The following is a 20874-nucleotide window of genomic DNA, read 5'->3' as shown; positions in this document are numbered from 1 at the left end:
ACATAATCATTATTCAGCCGCTTTTATCTCATGTTGCGGCTCCTGTTTTGTTTTTCCCCGTCATTTTGTCCTCTTGTTTTTTTTTGTTTTTTTTTTTATAAATGTGTTTAAATTAAATTTTAAAAACAAACTCCCTCTGTAATCCTCCCTAATTTATTACGACGTGTCAATGTATTTTGCACTACTGAGAAATAAACACAATTGTGTCCAGTTCGTTCCAAACCTTTTCCCATGATTGTGCAGAGCCACAGTGAAGAGGAACACAAACATGTGAATCTCACCTTGTTTATTGAAAATGTTGGCAGCACCATGTCTGGACTTTTGGTCTGGTACACAAACACTTTGGTCACAACTGATAGAAAATCTAAGATTTCACATGCAGATGTCGACTATATCATACATGAAACATTGTAGAAAAAAAGCTCCCGCCCCCCCAAAAAAAACCTAATTTTTTTTTTTTTAGAAAGAAGAAAAAAAAATACTGAGTTGCTTCAGGATGCGATGGTCTGTGAGAATCAGAGTCTTGTTATGTTTAGGCACAGATCTCACAGCCACACAAGGCCAGCTTCCCATAGCGTCAGGCATACAAAACATTGGAGAACAGCATCAGATTTTGGCCAATAAATAAAAATAAAATTGCTCTCACATGATAAAAACAGAACAGGTGATCATTTCAAGTACCAGTGTTTCCTTAGGCACCATCTGACTTTCTGTCAACTAAAACCATGAAGGGGGGAAAAAAAAATAATCAAAAGTGTTGTCACAGCTCACACCAGATAAGGCTACGCTCATTTTAGCAACAGCGACATCCCCGCTGCTGGAGTTACAGTACTGGGTTGCATAGAAGAACCTTTGAAAAATAGATTTCCTTATAAAAACCAAATCAAAAAAGTGTATAAAACTGCTGGAACTTTTCAAAAAAGGAGGAGAGGATGAGTGTATATTTTGTCGCACAAAAGGCACAAGGATGAGATGACAACGACAACAGAGGGGAGTGCCAAGGACGCTGGTTCAGAACCCTAGAGTCCACGCAGCTGGTCCAGCCGGGCGTACACGTCCTCGGCGCCGCTCAGCTCCTCAAACACCGGGAGGAGATTGAGCAGCTCGCCATCTTCCACGTCATCAAACCACGACAGTACGGGAACCTGCAGGGGGAACAACAGAGCGGTGAGATCTGAGTGAGTGACTGACACAGGAATCATTTCTAATCATTGATGAAGTCGAAACCAGCTGATGATGATGATGGTCATGGTGGTGATGATATGGATGGTGGTGATGATGTGGCGTGCTGACTCACGGCATTGTGTGGGTGGAAGATGTAGGAGGCGGGCGAGTTGTCCAGTATCAGGGTCTTGTGCAGGTCTCGGCCCAGCCGGCTCAAGTCTTTGACGTAGCAGCCCTGGTGGAACACACACGACTCCCGGAACAGACGAGTGCGGAACACACCGCACTGGTCCAGCAGGTCTGTCACTGGGTCAGCGTACTGTGAGATGGGGCAGTAGGTGGAGAAGGAGGTGGGGGGGCGGGAGCAAGTGACAGAGGGCTAATAAGACGAGGTTGTGGCTACATGACGGAAAGCAACACACCAGCGCTAGGTTCTGTTAGTCTAACGGCACCAGATCGTGCCAGGCAGTGACTGGAGGCGGAGCTACTGAAACTGAGATTCTATCAGGTAGTAGGGGTTCAGAGCTGAGGATGCTAACAGCTAGCAGGCGAGCTAACCAGGCAGAGAGACACGGCAGGAGGCAGAGTCATATGACAGTGGAGCGTGAATTGACTTCAGGACTTCAGGTTGTGGAGCCCACACTGAGCCCCCAGGACCTATTGACTTTGGGCAGGCAGCTACTGACCTTGGCCAGGCTGGCGGTGAACAGCACACACTCAAACAGCTCGCCCATCCTCTGCAGGAACTCGTCCACGTAGGGCCTTTTCAGGACGTACACCTGTAGACGACACCACACGGCTTCAGGACCTCCACCACCGTCATCAGCATCAGTATCCCAGCGTCCCGCCGCCTCCACCTGCTCGTCCTTCCGTGTGTGCATGTGTGTGTTCATTGGCTGCTGGCGGCCACTTCCTGAAACAAGTAATCGAGAGTAGGCCGAGCCGGCAGGGAACCAGCCTATCCTGGATTACTTGAACCAGGCTGTGGCCCACAGAGGAGGAACCAGGAGATCCAGCTTCACCCATCGTCATGTTCGTCCATCTGGACAGTAGAGGGCCCCGTTCACCCACTGCAAACGTAAGAACGCGCACACACACACACACACACACACACACACAAGTACCTGGTGTGTGGTCCCCTCGATCTCCACAGGAACGATGAAGTCTGCGTTATCGATGGGCTGCAGGAGAACAGAAGTTGTTGTGAGACGCTTCATTGACACACACACACACACAGTAATGACATCACCATTGCGCATCACTACATCACTGCATTACCTTAAAGGAGCTGTGGACCAGTGTCTCGTCCAGGTCAATGACCACACAGATCTTCCCCTGGTCCTGGGCTGTCACCTCAGGGAGAAGGCACGGCTCCTGGACAGACAGACAGACAGACAGACACACACACACACACACACACACACACACACACACACACACACACACACACACACACACACACACACACACAATGACGTCAGGTTAGAACAACTCCTGTGACTCTCTCACTTATTATTCCAGATGTCACATGATGCAAGCAGCCTCATTGATTCATAACAACAGTCTTCACCCCAACGCACACCAGTATGGTCACATGGCCCAGCCTCTCAGACGGACAGCTAAAGATGCTAGCAACAACAACAACAGCAGCAGCAGTAGCAGTGTTACCTTGGCGACCATTCCACTGTCCTGTGAGTCCAGCAGGGGCTGCTGGGACGGCGCCAGTGGTGGCGGTGTCGGCTGCGGTTTGGGCCCATCCTGAGGCTTGAGGCAGCAGAAGAGCGCCTTCAAGAGGTTACAACTCCGCGGCTGCTTGAGCGAGGAGCGGCTCACCTGACCTGCAGGGTGGGTGGAAACGCTTGTGATGTCATCGTGTGAGATTTACAACACAGAGACACACACACACAGGAAATTATGGGGAATACAGCAAAACACAAGCAGCCACCATCTTCATCATCATCTGTTTCAGTGCTGCTGCAAGTTACATAACCACAAAGGGCAGGAAAACACACACACACACACACACACACACACACACACACACACACACACACACACACACACACACACCTGCTAATGTTTAATGTCACATGTGAACAGACCGACATTCTGCAGTCACAACAACAACTCCTCACTACACAATTTTTTGCATAAATACTGACTTTAGTCCGAGGTTCGTGACGTAACACACACACACACACACACACACACACACACACACACACACACACACACACACACACACACAGCAGCGCGTTAACAAACACGCAGTAGCCTGAGCGCCATGTTCGCAGCCAGGTGGCTGACCAATCAGCAGCGTTGCGAGGGGCGTGGCCAGAAGGGGCGTGTCAACAGCGCATTCCGCTGTCAACAGCGCGGCACCAGCGGTGAGGCGCCGCCAACAGCCGCCCACTGGGAACTGCAGGCAATACGGGCACCGCCGCTGGTTCCCAGTTTGAGCTGACAAGCGGGGGTTCTCACTCCCCCGGGTCCGGTCCCCAAGTCAAGTTCCCAAGTCCCGGTCCCGGACTAGCCGAGAGTCCCACAAAACAGAGACACCGAGCGGCGGTTACATAAGAGACGGTGTGGCGGGTCTGTAGGGAGGCTGAAAGGGCGCCAAAGCTCAGCTGTCACACGGGCTTCCTCATCTCTCTCTCTTTCTCACACACACACACACACACACACACACACACACACACACACACACACACACACACACACACACACCTGTTTTCGGGCTCACGTCCTCTTTGTGCACCTGGGTGATAACAGAACTTTCCATCTGACAATGACGGCGGCCAACGAGTCCTCTGCTGGTCGTATCCCGGAGCGCCGGCGAGGGGCATCCCTCATCGGCCCGAGCGGACTCAGCACCAGCACCGACTCAACGTGTCGTCTCCCGGGCTCCCGGACGGCTTGGGCTCGGCTCGTTGCGCGGAGGTTCCGTTACGAAGGCAGAGAGGGTGGTCCGACCCAGGCTGTGTTGGACGGCTGGTGCTGGTAGTGTGTGTGTCGCTCTCACCGCCGAGCATCATCAGCAGCAGCACCAGCAGCGGCCCTCCCGAGCCGTCGTGTTCCTCCTCGCAGCGACAACATGGAGAATCCAGCAGCAGGAAAACAACCGAGGAAATGGGGCACGGGGGTCGGTTTCAAGGCGCCCCTTTACTACACATAAACAACACCGGCGGGAAGAGCAGACGGACGGCCGAAAACTGCCGCTGACCGCTCGTTAAGCCCACTCCGGTAGCGTCAGAACGTAATTTGGGTCGATTCGGGCCGTCGGGCGGCGGTTCTGCTCCTCTCCGACGGTTTGTTTTTCTCCGTTTGGGACTCCGCGGGCGCCTTGAAACGGTCGGCGCTCCGCGATTGGACGCCCTGGAGGAGAAGGGGGCGTGGTCGAGGCATTCCTCCCCGGGCCCGCACGCTCCGCAGCGACACATTCCAACGCTGCTCGTTCCTTTGAGACCGCACCGCACCGCACCGCACCGCACCGCACCTGCCGCTGTCATCCCACTGACTTTAGAGTCGTTTCATATCATCTTTCCTTGGTTTGTGCTGCGCACTACATCGCTGCCCCCGTTAAAAACTGAAAATGGTCAACAGTCATCTTCATTTTCCAACATCAGGTCATTTTCTCTTTTCATCCCACATTAAAAAGATATGAAAATGTCAGATGGTAATTGTAACTAATAATATCTAAATAAATATTCCTTTAAAAGATGTAAAAAAAAAATTGCTGTTCAATAATGTCTCACATGAATTTTGATTATTTCTTTCCCCATTGTTTGGCCTGTTTCTCCTGGAGCCCAGACAGTGGGTCTGTTGAACCTGCTCGGCACAGGACATAGTAAACAGAGTACAGTCTCTTTAAAATCAGTGTGACCGACAGTGTGAAACCAATAGGAATATATCTTGTATTGTCTAAATTTATAAATACGAAGGAAAAAAATGCAACCAGCTGAAGTAGCTACACACAGCGCTCACACATTTCCTCTCAGCAGGAAACAAACAGCGAGTCAGAAAGAGATCAACAAAGTGATCTGAGAGACAAGAGATGACAAAGCACTCTGCTGTCGTCCTAAAATTCAGCAGCCAATCAAATCTGTGTGAATTTTATTCAGTCGTCAAAACTCAGAATCAACACAGATTAAAGACATGTCGTCCAATCAGAGCACAAAACCAATAAAATACCATTAATCATTTCAGTGAGGTAGAACACACACACACACACACACACACACACACACACACACACACACACACACACACACACACACACACACACACACACACACACACACACACACACACAAGTGTTGGTGCTTGTGGGTTGGAGGTCCGGAACGAGGCTGGACCTAGACCAGGTTGGACCAGGACCATGCTGGACCAGTCTGCTGGCTCTTGAGTCATGAGACTACCCTCTACCCCATCCCCGCCCCGCCCAGTGGCCCCTGTGAGGCCGGCCTTCCAGGAAAGAGGCCTTCTGGCGAGGCAGGGACACTTTGGCTCATTGAGAAAAACAACAGCAGCAGCAGCAGCAGCAGCGAGGGGCGGTGGGAGGAGCCTCCCCTCTTACATAACCCTCCCCCATCCTAGGGAAAAAAAACGCTCAACGCAAAGAAAAACCTGTTGGTCCGCCTCCGCCAACAGGTTACACAACACGGTGCGGTGAGACGGACACACAACAACTCCTGCTGCATCTCGTCTCCCGGGCTCCACCGACCCCGTGTGGACAATCACTAAAACTACATGCAGTCCATTGATCACAGAATGAAACAGAGACGAGGCAAGCTTCAGATGAGGTGAACTCACGGAATTCCCTGCATGGTCAAACAGTCGCTGTCCATTAACCAACAATTTAAGAGTTCTGGTTCATTTCAGTAATTCAGAATTATTATCTCATTAGTATTTCATCATCTTCTGTCTGTTCCTGAGGTTTCCACCACTCGCTGATTAAACCGGTCTGGACCGAAATAGGCTGGACTGGACTGGACCGACCGCTGCTCCGTCCAGAGCCGCTGACCTCCACCGTCTCCGCTGCCGCTTGGGTTCAGGTGTCAAACTCAGGCTGCTGCTGGATGAGGATGGTGGTGTCATTCTGCCTCCTGGTGGCGGGGTCCAGGAAGGAGCATCCCAGAGCGATGAGACACAGCCAGCTCTGCAGCGCACACAACGACACAACAACACACAACACCACGGAGGAATGAGAGGAGTCTAACAGGCGAGGCTGTAGGTGTGAGGAGAAGCATCTGAACATCCCCTGATCTGGTGCAGGTTCCCTCATCAGCCAATCACCACCTCTCATTTCACTGGACCAGGGCTGGGTAAACTTTTTGACTGGTGGCGCTGCGGCGCCTTCTAAAATTTGACAGAGGGAGCAGGAGCAGGAGCAGATGGATGAGGTGTTTTGGTAACGAACCTCATAGGAGGAACAAATATATCATGGGATATCATTTAATTTCAATTGAAAATTAACAAAAGCAAATTTACCACCAAATGTGTCCTTGAAGCCCCATGGTATTTAGCGTAAGAACACTGATAAGATCGATGAAATACAGCAATTTTATTATTACTTACTATTAATATAATTTCTTTAAGTTTGGCGGGCTGGATTAAGAAGCTTAACGGGCCGCATATGGCCACCGGATTGTAGTTTGTCCATGCCTGCTCTACAGAGATATGTAAGTGTTTTTCCAGCGCTAATGCTAAGCTAAGATTTGTAAAAAAAAAAAAAACTAAACTGCCCACAGGTTGCCGCCGTTTACTCTTCGCCACTGCCTGCATTGCAACCGAGAGCCAGGACGTGCCCGAGATTCTCCGTCAGAAGACCCACCAGGTATCCCACGAAGCTCAGGTAGGCCACGGAGAGGAATGCCGCTAGCACGTAGAGCCACACGCTGTGGAGCGCCGCCACGTAGATGACCACAAAGTACATGTTGATGGCACACACCAGCACGATCAGCAGGCCGCCGCCCACCCGGAAAAACCTGCAGGAGACGTAGTAGGATCATGAGACTGCTGGAGCATCACGGGACTGACCAGAGGAGGAGGAACTCACAGGCCGTTGGAGAACTCAGCCATGACAGAGGGCAGACTGGTGAAGGTCAGGATCGGGATGAGGGCAAAGGGCAGCTGCAAAGAAACCAAAAAGTGCTTTTTGTCCTTTTCGTGAGTCAGAGCTGTGACAGGTGACGGCAACTAAGACTCACCTGCAGGCTCTGCAGCACATTGAGGAAGTCGTTCATTCCCGTCAGGCGCTGGATGTCCTGGAAGATGGCCACCAGCAGTGTAGGAGTGATGGCCAGTGAGCGGGTCAGCAGGACTCGTGCAAATCGCGACCAGCGAAGATTCAAGAAGCCCTGGGCGAAAGAGAGGAGGTCAGGCTGGCAGCTGCTTCCCGGCTCGTTGTTCAAACACCACCACCACCACCTCTCCACTGACCTCCATTACAAACTGGCCCGAGTAGGTCCCAGTCATGGTGGAGCTCTGACCTGCTGCCAGGATCCCCACTGCCCAGATGTAGAGGGCCACCGGGCCAAAGAAGCAGCCCAGGACCACACCCTGAAAACACAAACAGCTCAGCAGCAGGGGCCAGGAACCAAGAACCAGGTCTCAGGAGCTGCAAACCAGGAACTAGGAACCTCGAACCAGCACCAGGAGCTAGCACCCAGGAACCGGTAACCAGAACCAAGGAATAGAGAACAAGTATATTAAAACTCAGAAGGGTCTTACCCCCTTGTAGATGTCCACCTCCAGGGTTTGGTTGTTGACAGGGAACAGATGGCTGTGAGGACTTCCTGATTCGTTGCAGGCGGTGAACTGGAGCAGACAAACTCAGATGTAGAGCAGAAAACCAGGTAAGGCTGCAGGGGGAGGAGAGACACTCACCACCTCACTGTTGCTGCGTCCGTGGAAAGCCTCCGCAAACACGGCCACCACGAAGACATTGATGAGGAAGGACACAAAGAGTGCCATGGATGCCTCGATGAAGAAGTACTTGTTGGCCTCCTTCACCTCCTTCCTGTTGGAGCGATCTATCTCTCTGGACTGGAAGGAGGCCCTCACGGTTATACAGGCACCCTGATTGGAGAGGGGAGTGCGGAGTGAAGGAGGGGCTCACCTTGACCAGGGCCGAGTGCAGATAGATGTTGTGAGGCATGATGACGGCGCCCACGATGCCCACGGCCTGAGTGAGCTGGGCCGGACCGCAGCCCTCACACTGAGGCACGAACATCCCCTTCAGCAGCTGGCCCTGGTCTGGACCCACCACCACATACTGGACCAGAGCAGAAACACAACCAGTCACACCGGATCCACAACCGGCCACATCAGAACCACACAAGACATACAACTCTAATGGCTGAGCAGTGGATGGATGATGGATGGATGGATGATAATAGATGGATGGACGGACAGATGGATGATGACGGATGGATGGATGGACAGATGGATGATAATGGATAGATGGCAGATGGATGGTTGGATTGAAGAATGAATGAATGTGATGGATGATGGATGGATGGATGTTGGATGGATGATGATGGAAGGATGGATGGACGGATGGATGATGACGGATGGATGGACGGATGGTTGAATAGTTGGATGGATGGTTGGATGAATGAATGGGTAGATGGATGAAAGGATGGATGGATGTTGGATGGATGATGACGGATGGATGGCAGATGGATGGATGGATGGATGGACAGATGGATGGATGGATGTTGGATGGATGATGACGGATGAATGGATGGACGGATGGATGGACGGATGGTTGAATAGTTGGATGGATGGTTGGATTAATGGATGGGTAGATAGATGAGAGGATGGATGGGTGGGTGAATGGATGCACAGATGGATGATGACAGATGGATGGATAATGGATGGTGGGTGTTTTACCTCGTATCCAAACATGATGGCCATGATGCTGATGAGCAAACCAAAGAGTAGCTCCAACTTCCTCAGACCTGCACAAGAAGAAAGACAGAGCTTTGATTGGTTGGCTGTGGATCTCTGTGGCTTGATGGCAAATGTTGTCAAGCAAAGAAGCAGGAAGTGACCGTATTTATCCAGTAAGAGGAAGAAGAAGGTGTCGATGATGGTGATGAGGACTCCTGCCCACAGAGGTATCCTGTCACACACACACACACACACACACACACACACACACACACACACACACACACACACACACACACACACACACACACACACACACACACACACACACACACTTAATTCTGGACTGCAGCCAGCGACTATAGGAAGTTGTGATTTCTTGCACGTCTCCCCCTACTGGCAGCCAGTGAAATGACACTGAAGGCCGCTCACCTGCCCGCTGATAGCAGGTTGAAGGCGATGGCACAGCCAATGACCTCCTGCATGTCGGAGCCGATGATGGCCAGCTCTACCATCAGCCACAGGATGATCCGGGGCACCTGGACACTCGGGACAAACAAGGCACTCAAGAGATGCAGGTCACATAACACGCCGTGATTCAACTTTAAATGCCTGGCGAACGTTGACCCTGCAGCTGACTGGCTCTTCTGACCTCTTGGGTTTCTGCTCACTCAGGTTTTCTAAAGATCACAACCAGTGACAAATGGGGCATTGTTTGAGTAGCACCCAGTAGCGCCCTCTGCAGGTGGTGGTGGGGGTTCTTCCTGCTTCTCTCTACTTTCTTCTAACAACATCACCTTTTCATCTGACACAATCGGTAACTAATAATTAGCCATCATCTCATTCATTAACTCATCTAATTCTTAATCCACTTCCTGCAGATATGTTAGGTCATGTGACAGGCTGACAGTGAACAAACTGACACTAAATATTTGTATGGAGGTGTATTGATAACGAAAACCTGAATTGTGTGTTTAATGCAGCTAGAATTGCTATATCTGCATTAAACACACAGTGGCGGCATTGGTGTTGCGTTCAGGAACCGGAGGAAATCACGGTACTCACAGTGCGGTACTGCTGGTGGCAGACTTCAGCCAGGTGCATCCCGCTGACCACGCCCAGTCGTGCTGACAGTCGTTGCAGAAGCAGGCCGATAATGGTGGCGGAAAGCAGCACCCAGAGGAGCTGAGGGGGACAGCAGGGGGCGGAGTCAGACTGGCTCTCAGGTGGATCCACGCCCACTGGCTAACAGTGGCTCACTGAGCTAACTGTGGGAAATCCGCGAACAGAGCTAACTGTAGCTAATAGAACAAACTGTAGCAAACTGTGGTTATCTGTAGCCAACTGTGGCTAAGAAAGCTAACTGTAGCAAACAGAGCTAACTGTAGTAAACTATAGTTATCTGTAGCAAACTGTGGTCATCTGTAGCTAACTGTGGTTAACAGAGCTAACTGTCGGAACTACGCTGACAGAGCTAACTGTAGCTAATAGAGCAAACTGTAGCTAACTGTGGTTAAGAGAGCTAACTGTCGCTACATCCTGCGGTGCTACTCAAGCATCAGCAGATTATTCCTACTTATTGCCAACATGAGGTATTATACTGGAACCATCTGATATTTTATAGATCAAACAATCGGCCAATAATTACCTGGAAGCCAGCTTTGGCACCAGACTGCAGGTCTGACTCGATGTTACCTGGGTCCAGGTAGGCGATGCTCATGAGAAAGCCCGGCCCAGTGAAGGCCCACAGTTTACGGAGGCTAATCCAGCTCTGTGGTGCAGATGAGCAGACGCTGTCACCATCTGTTATCTCACCGTTTACACTCAAATTAACAGGGAACAGAGAATAATCTGGCACCGATACTGCGGCAACAGATTATCTGTTCACACCTGCTGGGTGAATAGGACATAGCGCTAGAGGGCGCTGGTTGTTCACCTCACGGTGCTCCTCAGGTTCCTTAGGGACCGAAAGTTGCTGGTCCAGGTAGGTGCTGTTGCTCCCCGGGTCGAGGTTCTGGTTGTGTGGAGTGATCCATTGTATGGGAGTGAGTGTGTTCTCCTCCACCGTATCTCCTGATCACACACACACTTGCAATGAGTGGAAGTACATCCTGCAATCGTGCGCGCAACACACACACACACACACACACACACACACACACACACACACACACACACACACACACACACACACACACACACACACACACACACCTTGTGGACTTGCTGCTGGAGGCCCCTCTTCTGCGGGGACACTGGGAGGCAGCGATGAGATGTGGATGCTCTCAGGTGGCGAGTTTCTGACTGGACACACACACACACACACACACACACACACACACACACACACACACACACACACAGAGTGAGAGGAGAAACAGGTGGAACAGGCAGACCCAGTGCCAGTTTGTTTTATCCTGGAGGAAGCGGATTCTTACAGGTAACGACGTCGTGTTCATTAGAGTATGATGATTAATACTCATCATTTCTGATATTCAGATGCCGGCAGAAACTAACTGTAGCTCAGTTCCCTGTCAAGGTGCGTGTGTGCGTGTGTGTGTCCTCTGTGACCTGTGAGACGTGTTGCTGTCGAGCTACCAATGAGGCTCTCAGAAGTTAAAGTTTCGTGGCTATGACGTCACCGCCTGAGGGCTCTCGGCAGTACAGGAGGTTACAGTGTAAAAAAAAAAAGTTCCCAGTTGTGCTTACGACACCGGAAGAATCCCACCTGCAATCACGTGACCTGTCGCGCCGGGTCTCTTCGGCGGGCACTCACCTGAGCGCAGGTTCGAAAACAGCTTCATCTTCAGTCCTCTTTCTTCGGCTCCTTGTGGCCCACTTACGGGTCTTGTCCCAGATTTCCGGTCGACACACGACCGGACGCTGCAGGTGCGAAGTGAACTCAACGGACAGGTACGGGTGGAGGAGGCGGGGCTTCTGCGTGAACCCGGGCCGCTGCCACACACACGTCACATATCCCGGTTTACGATCTGCAGGAAACTCGACAGTTCTTTTGTTTCACTTCAAAATAAATGTTGAGCACAGTGTGGCTGCCACAAAATAAAGTCAAGAACTTAAACGGATTCATTTGTCATGACAGCAGAATAACAAATGACACGGATTTCTATGAAATGTTGATGAAACAAAAACTAAAATTTTAATGCCTCCGAACTGGATATTTATCTGACAATAAGCACATAATCACCCGATATATTATTATTATTATTATTATTATTATTATTATTATTATTATTATACAGTAATAATAATAGTAATAATAATAATAATAATAATAATAATAATAATAATAATAATAATAATAATGTGCTGTATTAATCTGTGTTTGCCGCCCCCTTGTGGGTGGCAAGAGACCCAGCAGATTGTTTACTCGTCCTTTTGGTGAACAGCAAGGGAGTAGCCACTGGGGGGCGCCAAACACAACAAAATCGGAATCAAGAGATTGGATTTGCTGGAGGGCAGTGATTGGTAGTGCGGATCGATTGTCGGTGTGAATAAAGTTCTTCATGTCCTTTGGACTTCATGTAATTCCTGTCAGTAATAAACATGGTCAACAGGTGTCCCCATGTTTAGTCACTTACTACCTTTATTCTGAATTATTAATATGAATCCTCCAAATTTATCTGAGAGGGAAAGAAGTAATAGTTTAATCAACACAGTCTTTTATTTTATGCTGGTCAGCTCATTAGTGTGACTCAGTAGAGAATCAGGTTCATAGGTTATTCTTTGATGTGTATTTTAAATTATGGTTTTATTATTTTGTGCTCTAATTCCAAGGTCTATTGTTTTGTATTGCGCTATTAGCAATATATTTAGCAATATAATTGCCCTAAAGTGCATCTCCTAGTGGTAGCTGCTTGCACGTGCTCCTATTAATGGCGTGAAGCCGCTCCCGGTGTGACCTCTGACCTCCCAACCTGAGGAGTCCAAACATGCTGATCGAGGAAAGGAAGAGACTCACACCTTCATCTGATCCGCATCTTTAATCCGTCAATCGATCCAACACCCGAACACGGGCAACGCTGCCCTGAAGTGGACAAAAAAAGTTGGTGCAATGAAATCAGACGGGTTGTTTTTTTTTTCAAAGTGTTTATTTTGGCAAGCACCATTCGAAGTAGAGCAAATCCTGTCACGTGTTCATGTCATGTGATGAAGAAAAATCATAACCCCATGCAAAAGCTTCCCTGTGGATGTCCTGTAACGCCTTGTCTTATTGCAGGAAGGTCACGTGACGCCGATCCAATCAGCCGCCACCTGGTCCGTCTGGTTCAGTGTTTTGTTTTTTTTACGGCCGTCTTGGGAGAAAAAAAAAGGTCAAAGATCGCCGAGTTCACACGGTTTCCTGTTAAAATCAAACTTGGTACAAAAAATCAAAGTGAGTAAAAAACAAAACCAAAAAGAAAGAATCGATAGAAATCAGAGCAGGAGGAAGGAAGCAAAGAGTGGCCGCTGACTCCTCTTCCTGCTCCTCCTCCTCCGGTTCCTCCTGCTCCTCCTCGCTGTTTCACGTCTCTTTTAATGTCATTGAAGAGGAACCAGGAGGAGAACTTCCTCGCTGCCTCAGCAGTCTGTGTCGCGGGGCCCCTCCCCTCATACAGTGGTGACCCTCATCACCACCTCGCGGTTGGCGGCGGCGCTGATCCGCGGGTCGTTGGGCCTCAGCTGGCTCAGGATGTGCAGGATGGTGTAGCCGCAGTGGTGGTGGAGAATAGTTCTGAACCTGCGGCGGTTCTGCCGGCCCACTCCGCCGCTGCCGCTGCTGCCGGACAACCCGCTGGGGTTGCCACGGCCGCCGCCGCCACCACGATTCCCTGCCTTGCCCCCGGAGGACAACGGGTCGCCCAGGTCTTTGGACTTCTCATAGTTCAGGACCTTCCATTGCTGGTTGACGGCCTGCCAGCGCTTGAAGATCCGGTAGACCGACGACCCCTCGTGGATGATGAGGCCTGGAATAATAATAATAATAATAATAATAATAATAATAATAATAATAATAATAATAATAATATATAATAATAATAATAACAATAATAGGGTGGGGGAGGGGAAGGGGGAGAGAGAGGGAGAGATGGAGGAGACAGATGAAGGAGGTGGAGGGGTGAGGAGGAGGTGGTGGAGGAGAGAGAAGGAGAGATGGAAGAACAGAGATGAAGGAGGTGGAGGAGTAGTGGACGGGGAGGAGGGGGTGGGAGGAGGAGGCGGGGGAGGAGGGGGTGGAAGGAGGAGCGGGGGAGGAGGTGGGGTTAGGAGGAGGTGGTGGAGGATTGGGGGGGATAGGGTGAGGAGGAGAGGTAGAGATGGAGGAGATGGAGAGAAGACGGAGAGATGAAGGAGGTGGAGGAGGCGCAGAGGAGGCACGGAGGAGGTACGGGGGAGGAGGAGGAGGAGGAGAGAGGTAGAGATGGAGGAGACTAGAGATGAAGGTCGACCAGATGAAGCAGCGGCTCCTCTTGGCTCGCAACCCGCTGCAGATGGCCGCCTGTTTTCAGCCAATCAGGAGGCTCCTCCGTCGCTCCTCCACCTCAGCCGCCATCTGCTCCCCCCGGACCTCCCGCCCAGCTCCTGACTCCGCCCCCCATCAACCTTTACGCACTGCCTCTCACACACACACACACACACACACACACACACACACACACACACACACACACACACACACACACACACACACACACACACACACACAAAACGCCCCCTTGTGCCTTGTGGCTCACCGATGCAGACGATGTCCATGAAGCCGTACATGCCGTAGCAGATCTGGAAGAGCAGGTCCTGCCGCTGCCACTTGGCCGAGGGGCTGAGCGACGACCACACCAGCCAGGAGATGCTGGCGATGAGGAAGAGTGAGCCCAGGATGATGGCGGCGATCTGGACCTTCTCGATCACCGTCAGAGAGATGGCCTGCCACTGCACACACACACACACACACACGCACATAAAATATTCTAGTATTATTCTAGTGCAGGCATGGGCAAACTACGGCCCGGGGGCCATATGCAGCCTGTTAAGCTTCTTAATCTGGCCCGTCGAACATTGAAGAAATCATATTAATAGTAAGTCATGAAATAGCTGAATTTCATGCATTTTTTCAGTGTTTAAAGAGTCATTTCAATAAAGAACTGAATATTGTGGGGCTTCAAAGACACATATTTTGTAGTAATTTTGCTTTTGTTCATTTTCAATTGACATTAAAGCACGTTTTCTACGTATTCCATGATATATTTTTTCATCCTATGAGGTGGGTCACCAAAACGCTCCATCTATCTGCTCCTGCTCCAACCCCCTCTGTCACGTTTTAGAACCTCTTGAGTCAAAAAGTTTGCAGATGGCAAACATTTTTAGTTGTTGAATTATTCATGATTACAATTCTAACTACATCTGACCTAATTTTAACAAAAAAGGCAGGGCTTTATGTTGACTCATTTTATTTTTGTTGCCTTGCATGGTTTTCTCGTGCACTGGCTTGGCAGCAGCACCATCCCTCTCCGTTTCCCTCCAGAGATGAAAGTTTGATTTGGAATGTGTGCAAAAATGTTGTCAGATGCCTTTTTCAATGGGGTTCATTGGTTGTTAAATGAAATGTTAAACGGTTGGTTTAGCAGGCAAATCCTTGGGTTTGTTGATTTAAAAGATAGTAGGTTAGGCTGCCCCGATTTTGTATCTCAGAATGATATAACAGCACAAAGAACTTCTGAAGATTGACCTTGTTATATGGCTGCTATTTGTTGTTATTGTTGTTCAAAGTACTGCTGGAGGCTCAACACTGTCAGGTCTTAACAGGTGAGAGCATTTATTCAAAATTTAGAAGAGTAATCAAAATGTAATCAAACGTAAGAAATTACATTACTTTGATTGATCATTTAAATAGTTACACTCTTATTACATTTTCAATAGGGTAACTTGTAACTGTAACCAGTTCCATTTGCAAAGTAATCTTCCCGTCCCCACTGAGCCACTCACCTGCAGTGGGTTCTTGGTGCTGATGGCCAGCACCTGGTACTTGAAGTAGCAGAGCTCGCAGCTCCACGAGCCTCGCTCGCTGATCCAGCGGATGAGGCACGGCTGGTGCGTGCAGCGCACTGAGCCGTCGCAGCGGCAGGGACTCAGCAGCTCCCCCTGCAGGGCACACAGGGGAGGGGAAATGAATACGACAGGCACACCTGAAAACATCATGTTTTATCATCATCCTTAAAAATAATGAAAACAGAGTTTGGACTAAACAAGAGGAGGCGCCCAGTGAGGTCGCTTCCTGTTTTCAGTGAGATCACTTCCTGTCTGAGTCAATGTTCCGACATGAACTGCCCGAGCAGGTGTGGAAGGTGCGAGTGTGACCATCGACCACGTTTCGTTTCCTTCAAAACAAACCAGACCTGATGTGTTTCAGGATGAGCCCAGTCTGTGTTGTCATGGCAACGCTGCTCGGCTGTGATTGGATGAATGTGTGCCGTAACCTTGGTCAGCACAACTTTCAGCTTCCACTCAAAGACAAAACAGTCCTCCTCCTTCTGCTGAGCCAGAACACAGCCAAACCACTGAGGCCACTTTGAAGGCTGTTCCTATGGCAACCACGGCTGACTGTTCACTGGCTGACTGCTGACTGGCTGACTGTTTACCTGTTTACTGTTCAGTGGTCAACTGTTCACTGGGTGACTGTTGTTTGGTCGACCGTCTGGTGGCTAACTGTTTACTGGAAGACTGTTTTCCGGCTGACAGTTTGCCAGCTGACTATTCAGTGGTCAAGTGTTCACTGGTCGACTGTTCACTGGCTGACTGTTTTGCTGGCTGACTGTTTTGCTGGCTGACTGTTCTTTGGTCAACTGTTCAGAAGCTAGCTGTTCTCTGGCTGACTGTCCACTGTTCAACTGCTCTCTGATTAACCTTTCCCTTGTTGACTGTTTGCTGGTCGACTGTTTGCTGACTGACTGTTCCCTGGCTGACTGTTCACTGGCCAACTGTACACGGGCTGACTGTAAACAGGCTGACTGTTCTCTGACTGACTGTCCACTGGTTGGCTGTTCACCAGCTGACTGTTCACTGGCTGACTGTTTACTGGCCGACTGTTCACTGGCTGACTGTTTACTGGCCGACTATTCACTGGCTGACTGTTTGCTGGCTGACTGGCTGCCAAATCACAAAAGACTCAGCAGTTCCACCAAACTACTCTCCTGCTTCTCCAGCGACACAGAAACCATGAGATCAAGTGTGAAACTGCTCAGTGTTGATGGTACAACAGAGGAGGTCCAAGGATTCTGAGAAACTAAAAAAAGAAACATCCAGACAGTCCAGCCAAGGAACTGGAACCAGTTCGTTTTGTGCTGACCAGCAGCTGCACGACTCCTCACCTCATCACGCCCAATCACCTTCCTGCATAGCTGAGAGTCAGCCAACCACCAACCGAAGGCCTAACTACTGGCAGTAATGTGGATGATGATCCTGTAGCACCACCAACAACAACAGCAACACAACAACAAGAGGGCCAGCAGGTCGGTGCTGGACTCCAGAAGAAGCTGGTGTCACTGCTGATTGGCTGTGGAGGCTGGAGGACCTGCCTGACCCACAACAACATGATCACTGGAGACTTCCTGAAAGTGAGGTGCTAATTTCCTGTTTAGCCAACTGCTAACTCCACATCAGCTGGTTGCAGGGACAGAGTTAGCTCGCCTCGCTAGTCCGCTAGCCCGTCAGTTCGAGAGATTTTCATCTGAAGGAAAAATTTGTTTTGGAAATCAACAACAACAGCAGCTTCACAACACTCTCTCTCTCTCTCTCTCTCTCTCTCTCTCTCTCTCTCTCTTTCTCTCTCTCTCTCTCTCACTCTCTCTCTCACTCTCTCTCTCACAAACACAAACACACACACACACGCTTACACACACACTTTGTACCTCACAGAAATTTACAGCAACACAAAGGTGTTAATCTGGTGTGTCACTGAAGAAGCAACGTTCCAGCTCAGTGCTGCTAACCTTTAGAGACACCGCTCACACACGCACGCACGCACACACACACACACACGCAGTGTGAAGGCCTTGCAGGGACAGCAGCAACACTTCCCCCTGAAGTTTCACCTAAGTCAGTCCTCTTCCACAATCCTACTTCAACCCCACAGCGTCCCCTAGGCCCTGGACCACCAGGACCGACAGTGGCGCTTACAGGTCATTGGCAGTGACACGACCCTGAGCCCTCTGTGCTGACCTGTTTGAAAAATTAATAATAAAAATGAAATAACAACTGTTTACGTGAACACATGCACGCACACACGTACACGTTCATTCAAACACACACACACACACACACACACACACACACAGTCACAGGACAGTCGGTGTGATGGTCAGCTGTTGGATGAGTCACCACTGAGCCACAATATCAACCTGTGAACATGAAGTGAACAACACAAACAATAACCAGGAACTCCATCCTGGAAGGGGGTGAGCGGGTCTCACACACACACACACACACACACACACACACACACACACACACACACACACACAAATGGGAAGTTTCTTTGTTGCTATGCGCTCCTCTCACCCCCACCCCCACCCCCACCCTCATTAGCCTAGCCTGTTAGCTCAGTCCAGCTCCCATTCTGTCAAGAAACATCTCGACGTTCAGCTCTGAGCGTCGAGCCAGCGCGGATCACGTGACGCAGCCACAGCCGCTGATCGCTATCGGTATCGATCCCCCTGTCTGTGTGCTCATCCACACCTGGAGCTCAAAATGGCAGGCTCCAGAACCGGAACCGGGATCCCGAATCCTCCTCCTCCCTCCCTTTCCCCACTGACCCCGACCCGGATGGTGGTGTTGTGTACCTGTTCGGGCCCCTGGAAGCAGATCCGGCACTGTGGGGTCCGCAAGCTGCTGGCGGTGCTGGCCAGGGACACGGCGTCCAGGCCCACCTGCAGCTTGGGCTCCCGGTCCTCGAAGGCCAGGCTCCGGGGCCGCGGCTCACTGCCGTAGTACTCCTCGTCGTCGTCCCGCCGGCGGTGGCAGTCGACGAAGGGCGGCCAGCCGCAGCCGCCCATTCCCAGGCCCCGCATGGCGGGGCGCCGCTCCGGGTCCGGGTCTGGGTCCGGGCCGGGCGGTCTCGAGTCGGAGCGCATAAACACCAGAACCTTCAGCTCGTTGAAAAACATGCGGATCCGGTACTTGAACATGTTTGTGCGCGGTTCTGCTGCCCTCCCTCCTCCCCCCGGGCTTGTTATGGTCGTGGTGCTGCTGGTCCTGCCGAGGATGAGGAGGAGGAGGATGAAGATGAAGGCGCCGCTCCTGACGGCTTCATTGTTTGTGCTCGCAGAGTCTCTCTCGGTGCTGCTGGATGAAGATGCTTTTCAGTCTCCGTGAACGAACGCATCGCGCTCTAGAACATGGCAGCTCAGTGTGTGTGTGTGTGTGTGTGTGTGTGTGTGTGTGTGTGTGTGTGTGTGTGTGTGTGTGTGTGTGTGTGTGTAGTGTGGTGTGTGTGTGTGAGTGTGTGTTGTCAGCAGCCTACATGTTTTCCAGCCGAAGCAGGAGACGGACCGAGAGGAACCCGGAGCTCCGTCCTCCAGCTGGGACTCTCGGCAACCAACATAATCCTGCTCCGTCACGGCTCCATCTCCTCCTCCGCTGCTTCTCCTGCTGCTCCTCCTACTGTTCCTCCTCTAGCTTCTCGCAGCCTCCATCGAAAACAGCAGCCCGCTCCTCATTTGCATTTATCCGGATGTTCGCCGCGATGCTCGGTCTGCGGCCTCATACTGCGGTTCGTGTCAAAGAGTCCAAGTGGAGCGGAATCGGGCGAATGAATCCGGGCGGACCGCCGTCCTGGACCTCGACGGTCGGATGGCTCGGATCGATGCAGGAGCTCCGGATGCTTCTCCTTGTCCCCTCGAAAATGGTCGGAAGTTGGACCGACGCAGCGGCTATACTTCCGGCCCCCGTCAGAGGGAGAGGAAGCAGCAGCAGCAGCAGCAGCAGCAGCAGCAGAAGAAGAAGCAGTAGCAGCAGCGGCGGCGGAGTTCACCCACCGCCTCTCGGCCGTCCGTCGGTGCTTTTTAGCGTCTCCCCGCTCTCCGTGTTGCTGGTTCCGGGCTGCAGCTCTGAGCAACCGCCGCTGTCCACGGTGCTGAAAACCCTCTAACCCCTCCCCTCAGCCCCCGCCGATGACGTAGTCACGGTGAGCACGTTCAGGGAGCGCGCCAAGGACAAACCGCAGCCCGAGATTAAGTTGGTCTTCTTCTTCTTCTCCTTGTTGTTGTAGTAGTAGTAGTAGTAGTAATAATAATAATAATAATAATAATAATGATAATAATAATAATAATGATAAAAATAGAACAACTTAATCCCACGGTGGGAAAATTTGCACAATTACAGCAACGGTACAGCGCAAAAAAGATGGAAAATTATATCAATTCAATAGAAATAAGGCAATGATAATACAAATAAAATATTTGTAGGTTAAAAAAGAAACAAAACCGCATTATTATTATTATACGAATTGTTTACATTATAAAATAATAATAGTAATAATAACAATAATTGCATTCTGTTTATACGTCAAACTAAGGATGGTTCTACTTAGAGAAGAGGGGAGGAGCAGCGAAATCTCACGTAATTTCAGCAAGTTTACACTCTATTGTGTATATATTATTATTTAAAATAATAATAATAATAATAATAATAATAATAATAATGCTGTTCAAACTAATGTTCTCTGGATCTTGATGATTCGTGTCTTCTGGAATAGGAGTCCGAGGTTCATATTATAATGCAGTGTGTGTGCGTGTTAGAAGCAGATGGCTCATCACTGGTGGAACT

At 50.3% G+C, this 20874-nt stretch overlaps 3 protein-coding genes across 5 annotated transcripts; all 3 read right to left on the bottom strand.

Annotated features, from left to right (window-relative positions):
- Positions 1 to 271: 271 nt before the first annotated feature.
- ctdsp2 (CTD (carboxy-terminal domain, RNA polymerase II, polypeptide A) small phosphatase 2) lies at positions 272 to 4494 on the bottom strand. The gene is made up of 7 exons (XM_076026929.1): positions 3892 to 4494; positions 2833 to 3002; positions 2443 to 2538; positions 2289 to 2345; positions 1851 to 1943; positions 1298 to 1483; positions 272 to 1145 (listed from the first exon to the last, which is right to left on the bottom strand). The coding sequence occupies exons 1-7, from the start codon at positions 3944 to 3946 to the stop codon at positions 1020 to 1022; spliced, it is 783 nt and encodes a 260-aa protein (XP_075883044.1). The 5' UTR covers positions 3947 to 4494; the 3' UTR covers positions 272 to 1019.
- Positions 4495 to 5059: 565 nt separating this feature from the next.
- Positions 5060 to 12198, bottom strand: LOC142888521 (natural resistance-associated macrophage protein 2-like). 3 transcript variants are annotated; one of them, XM_076026904.1, is made up of 16 exons: positions 11837 to 12194; positions 11275 to 11364; positions 10997 to 11133; positions 10709 to 10831; positions 10126 to 10245; positions 9493 to 9599; positions 9222 to 9292; positions 9061 to 9128; positions 8285 to 8440; positions 8053 to 8211; positions 7897 to 7983; positions 7606 to 7725; positions 7374 to 7523; positions 7223 to 7296; positions 6998 to 7151; positions 5061 to 6322 (listed from the first exon to the last, which is right to left on the bottom strand). In XM_076026904.1, exons 1-16 carry the CDS (start codon positions 11862 to 11864, stop codon positions 6215 to 6217), a joined length of 1752 nt encoding a protein of 583 aa, XP_075883019.1. In that variant the 5' UTR covers positions 11865 to 12194; the 3' UTR covers positions 5061 to 6214. The 3 variants fall into 3 exon arrangements, with proteins under 3 accessions (XP_075883018.1, XP_075883020.1, XP_075883019.1); XM_076026903.1 differs by having other exon boundaries at positions 5060 to 6322; positions 9061 to 9292; positions 11837 to 12198; XM_076026905.1 differs by lacking the exons at positions 11275 to 11364; positions 11837 to 12194 and having other exon boundaries at positions 5060 to 6322; positions 9061 to 9292; positions 10951 to 11026.
- An 848-nt stretch (positions 12199 to 13046) lies between these two features.
- On the bottom strand, positions 13047 to 20226 carry marchf9 (membrane-associated ring finger (C3HC4) 9). The gene is made up of 4 exons (XM_076026902.1): positions 18891 to 20226; positions 16039 to 16194; positions 14793 to 14985; positions 13047 to 14024 (listed from the first exon to the last, which is right to left on the bottom strand). The coding sequence occupies exons 1-4, from the start codon at positions 19233 to 19235 to the stop codon at positions 13669 to 13671; spliced, it is 1050 nt and encodes a 349-aa protein (XP_075883017.1). The 5' UTR covers positions 19236 to 20226; the 3' UTR covers positions 13047 to 13668.
- Between the last annotated feature and the right edge of the window lie 648 nt (positions 20227 to 20874).

The sequence above is a fragment of the Nelusetta ayraudi genome, unplaced genomic scaffold (assembly GCF_046127955.1).
Source record: "Nelusetta ayraudi isolate G7.1 ecotype Tasmania unplaced genomic scaffold, CSIRO-AGI_Nayr_v1 ptg000019l, whole genome shotgun sequence".
Lineage (NCBI taxonomy): Eukaryota > Metazoa > Chordata > Actinopteri > Tetraodontiformes > Monacanthidae > Nelusetta > Nelusetta ayraudi.
This window is presented reverse-complemented; position numbering and strand designations above follow the sequence as displayed.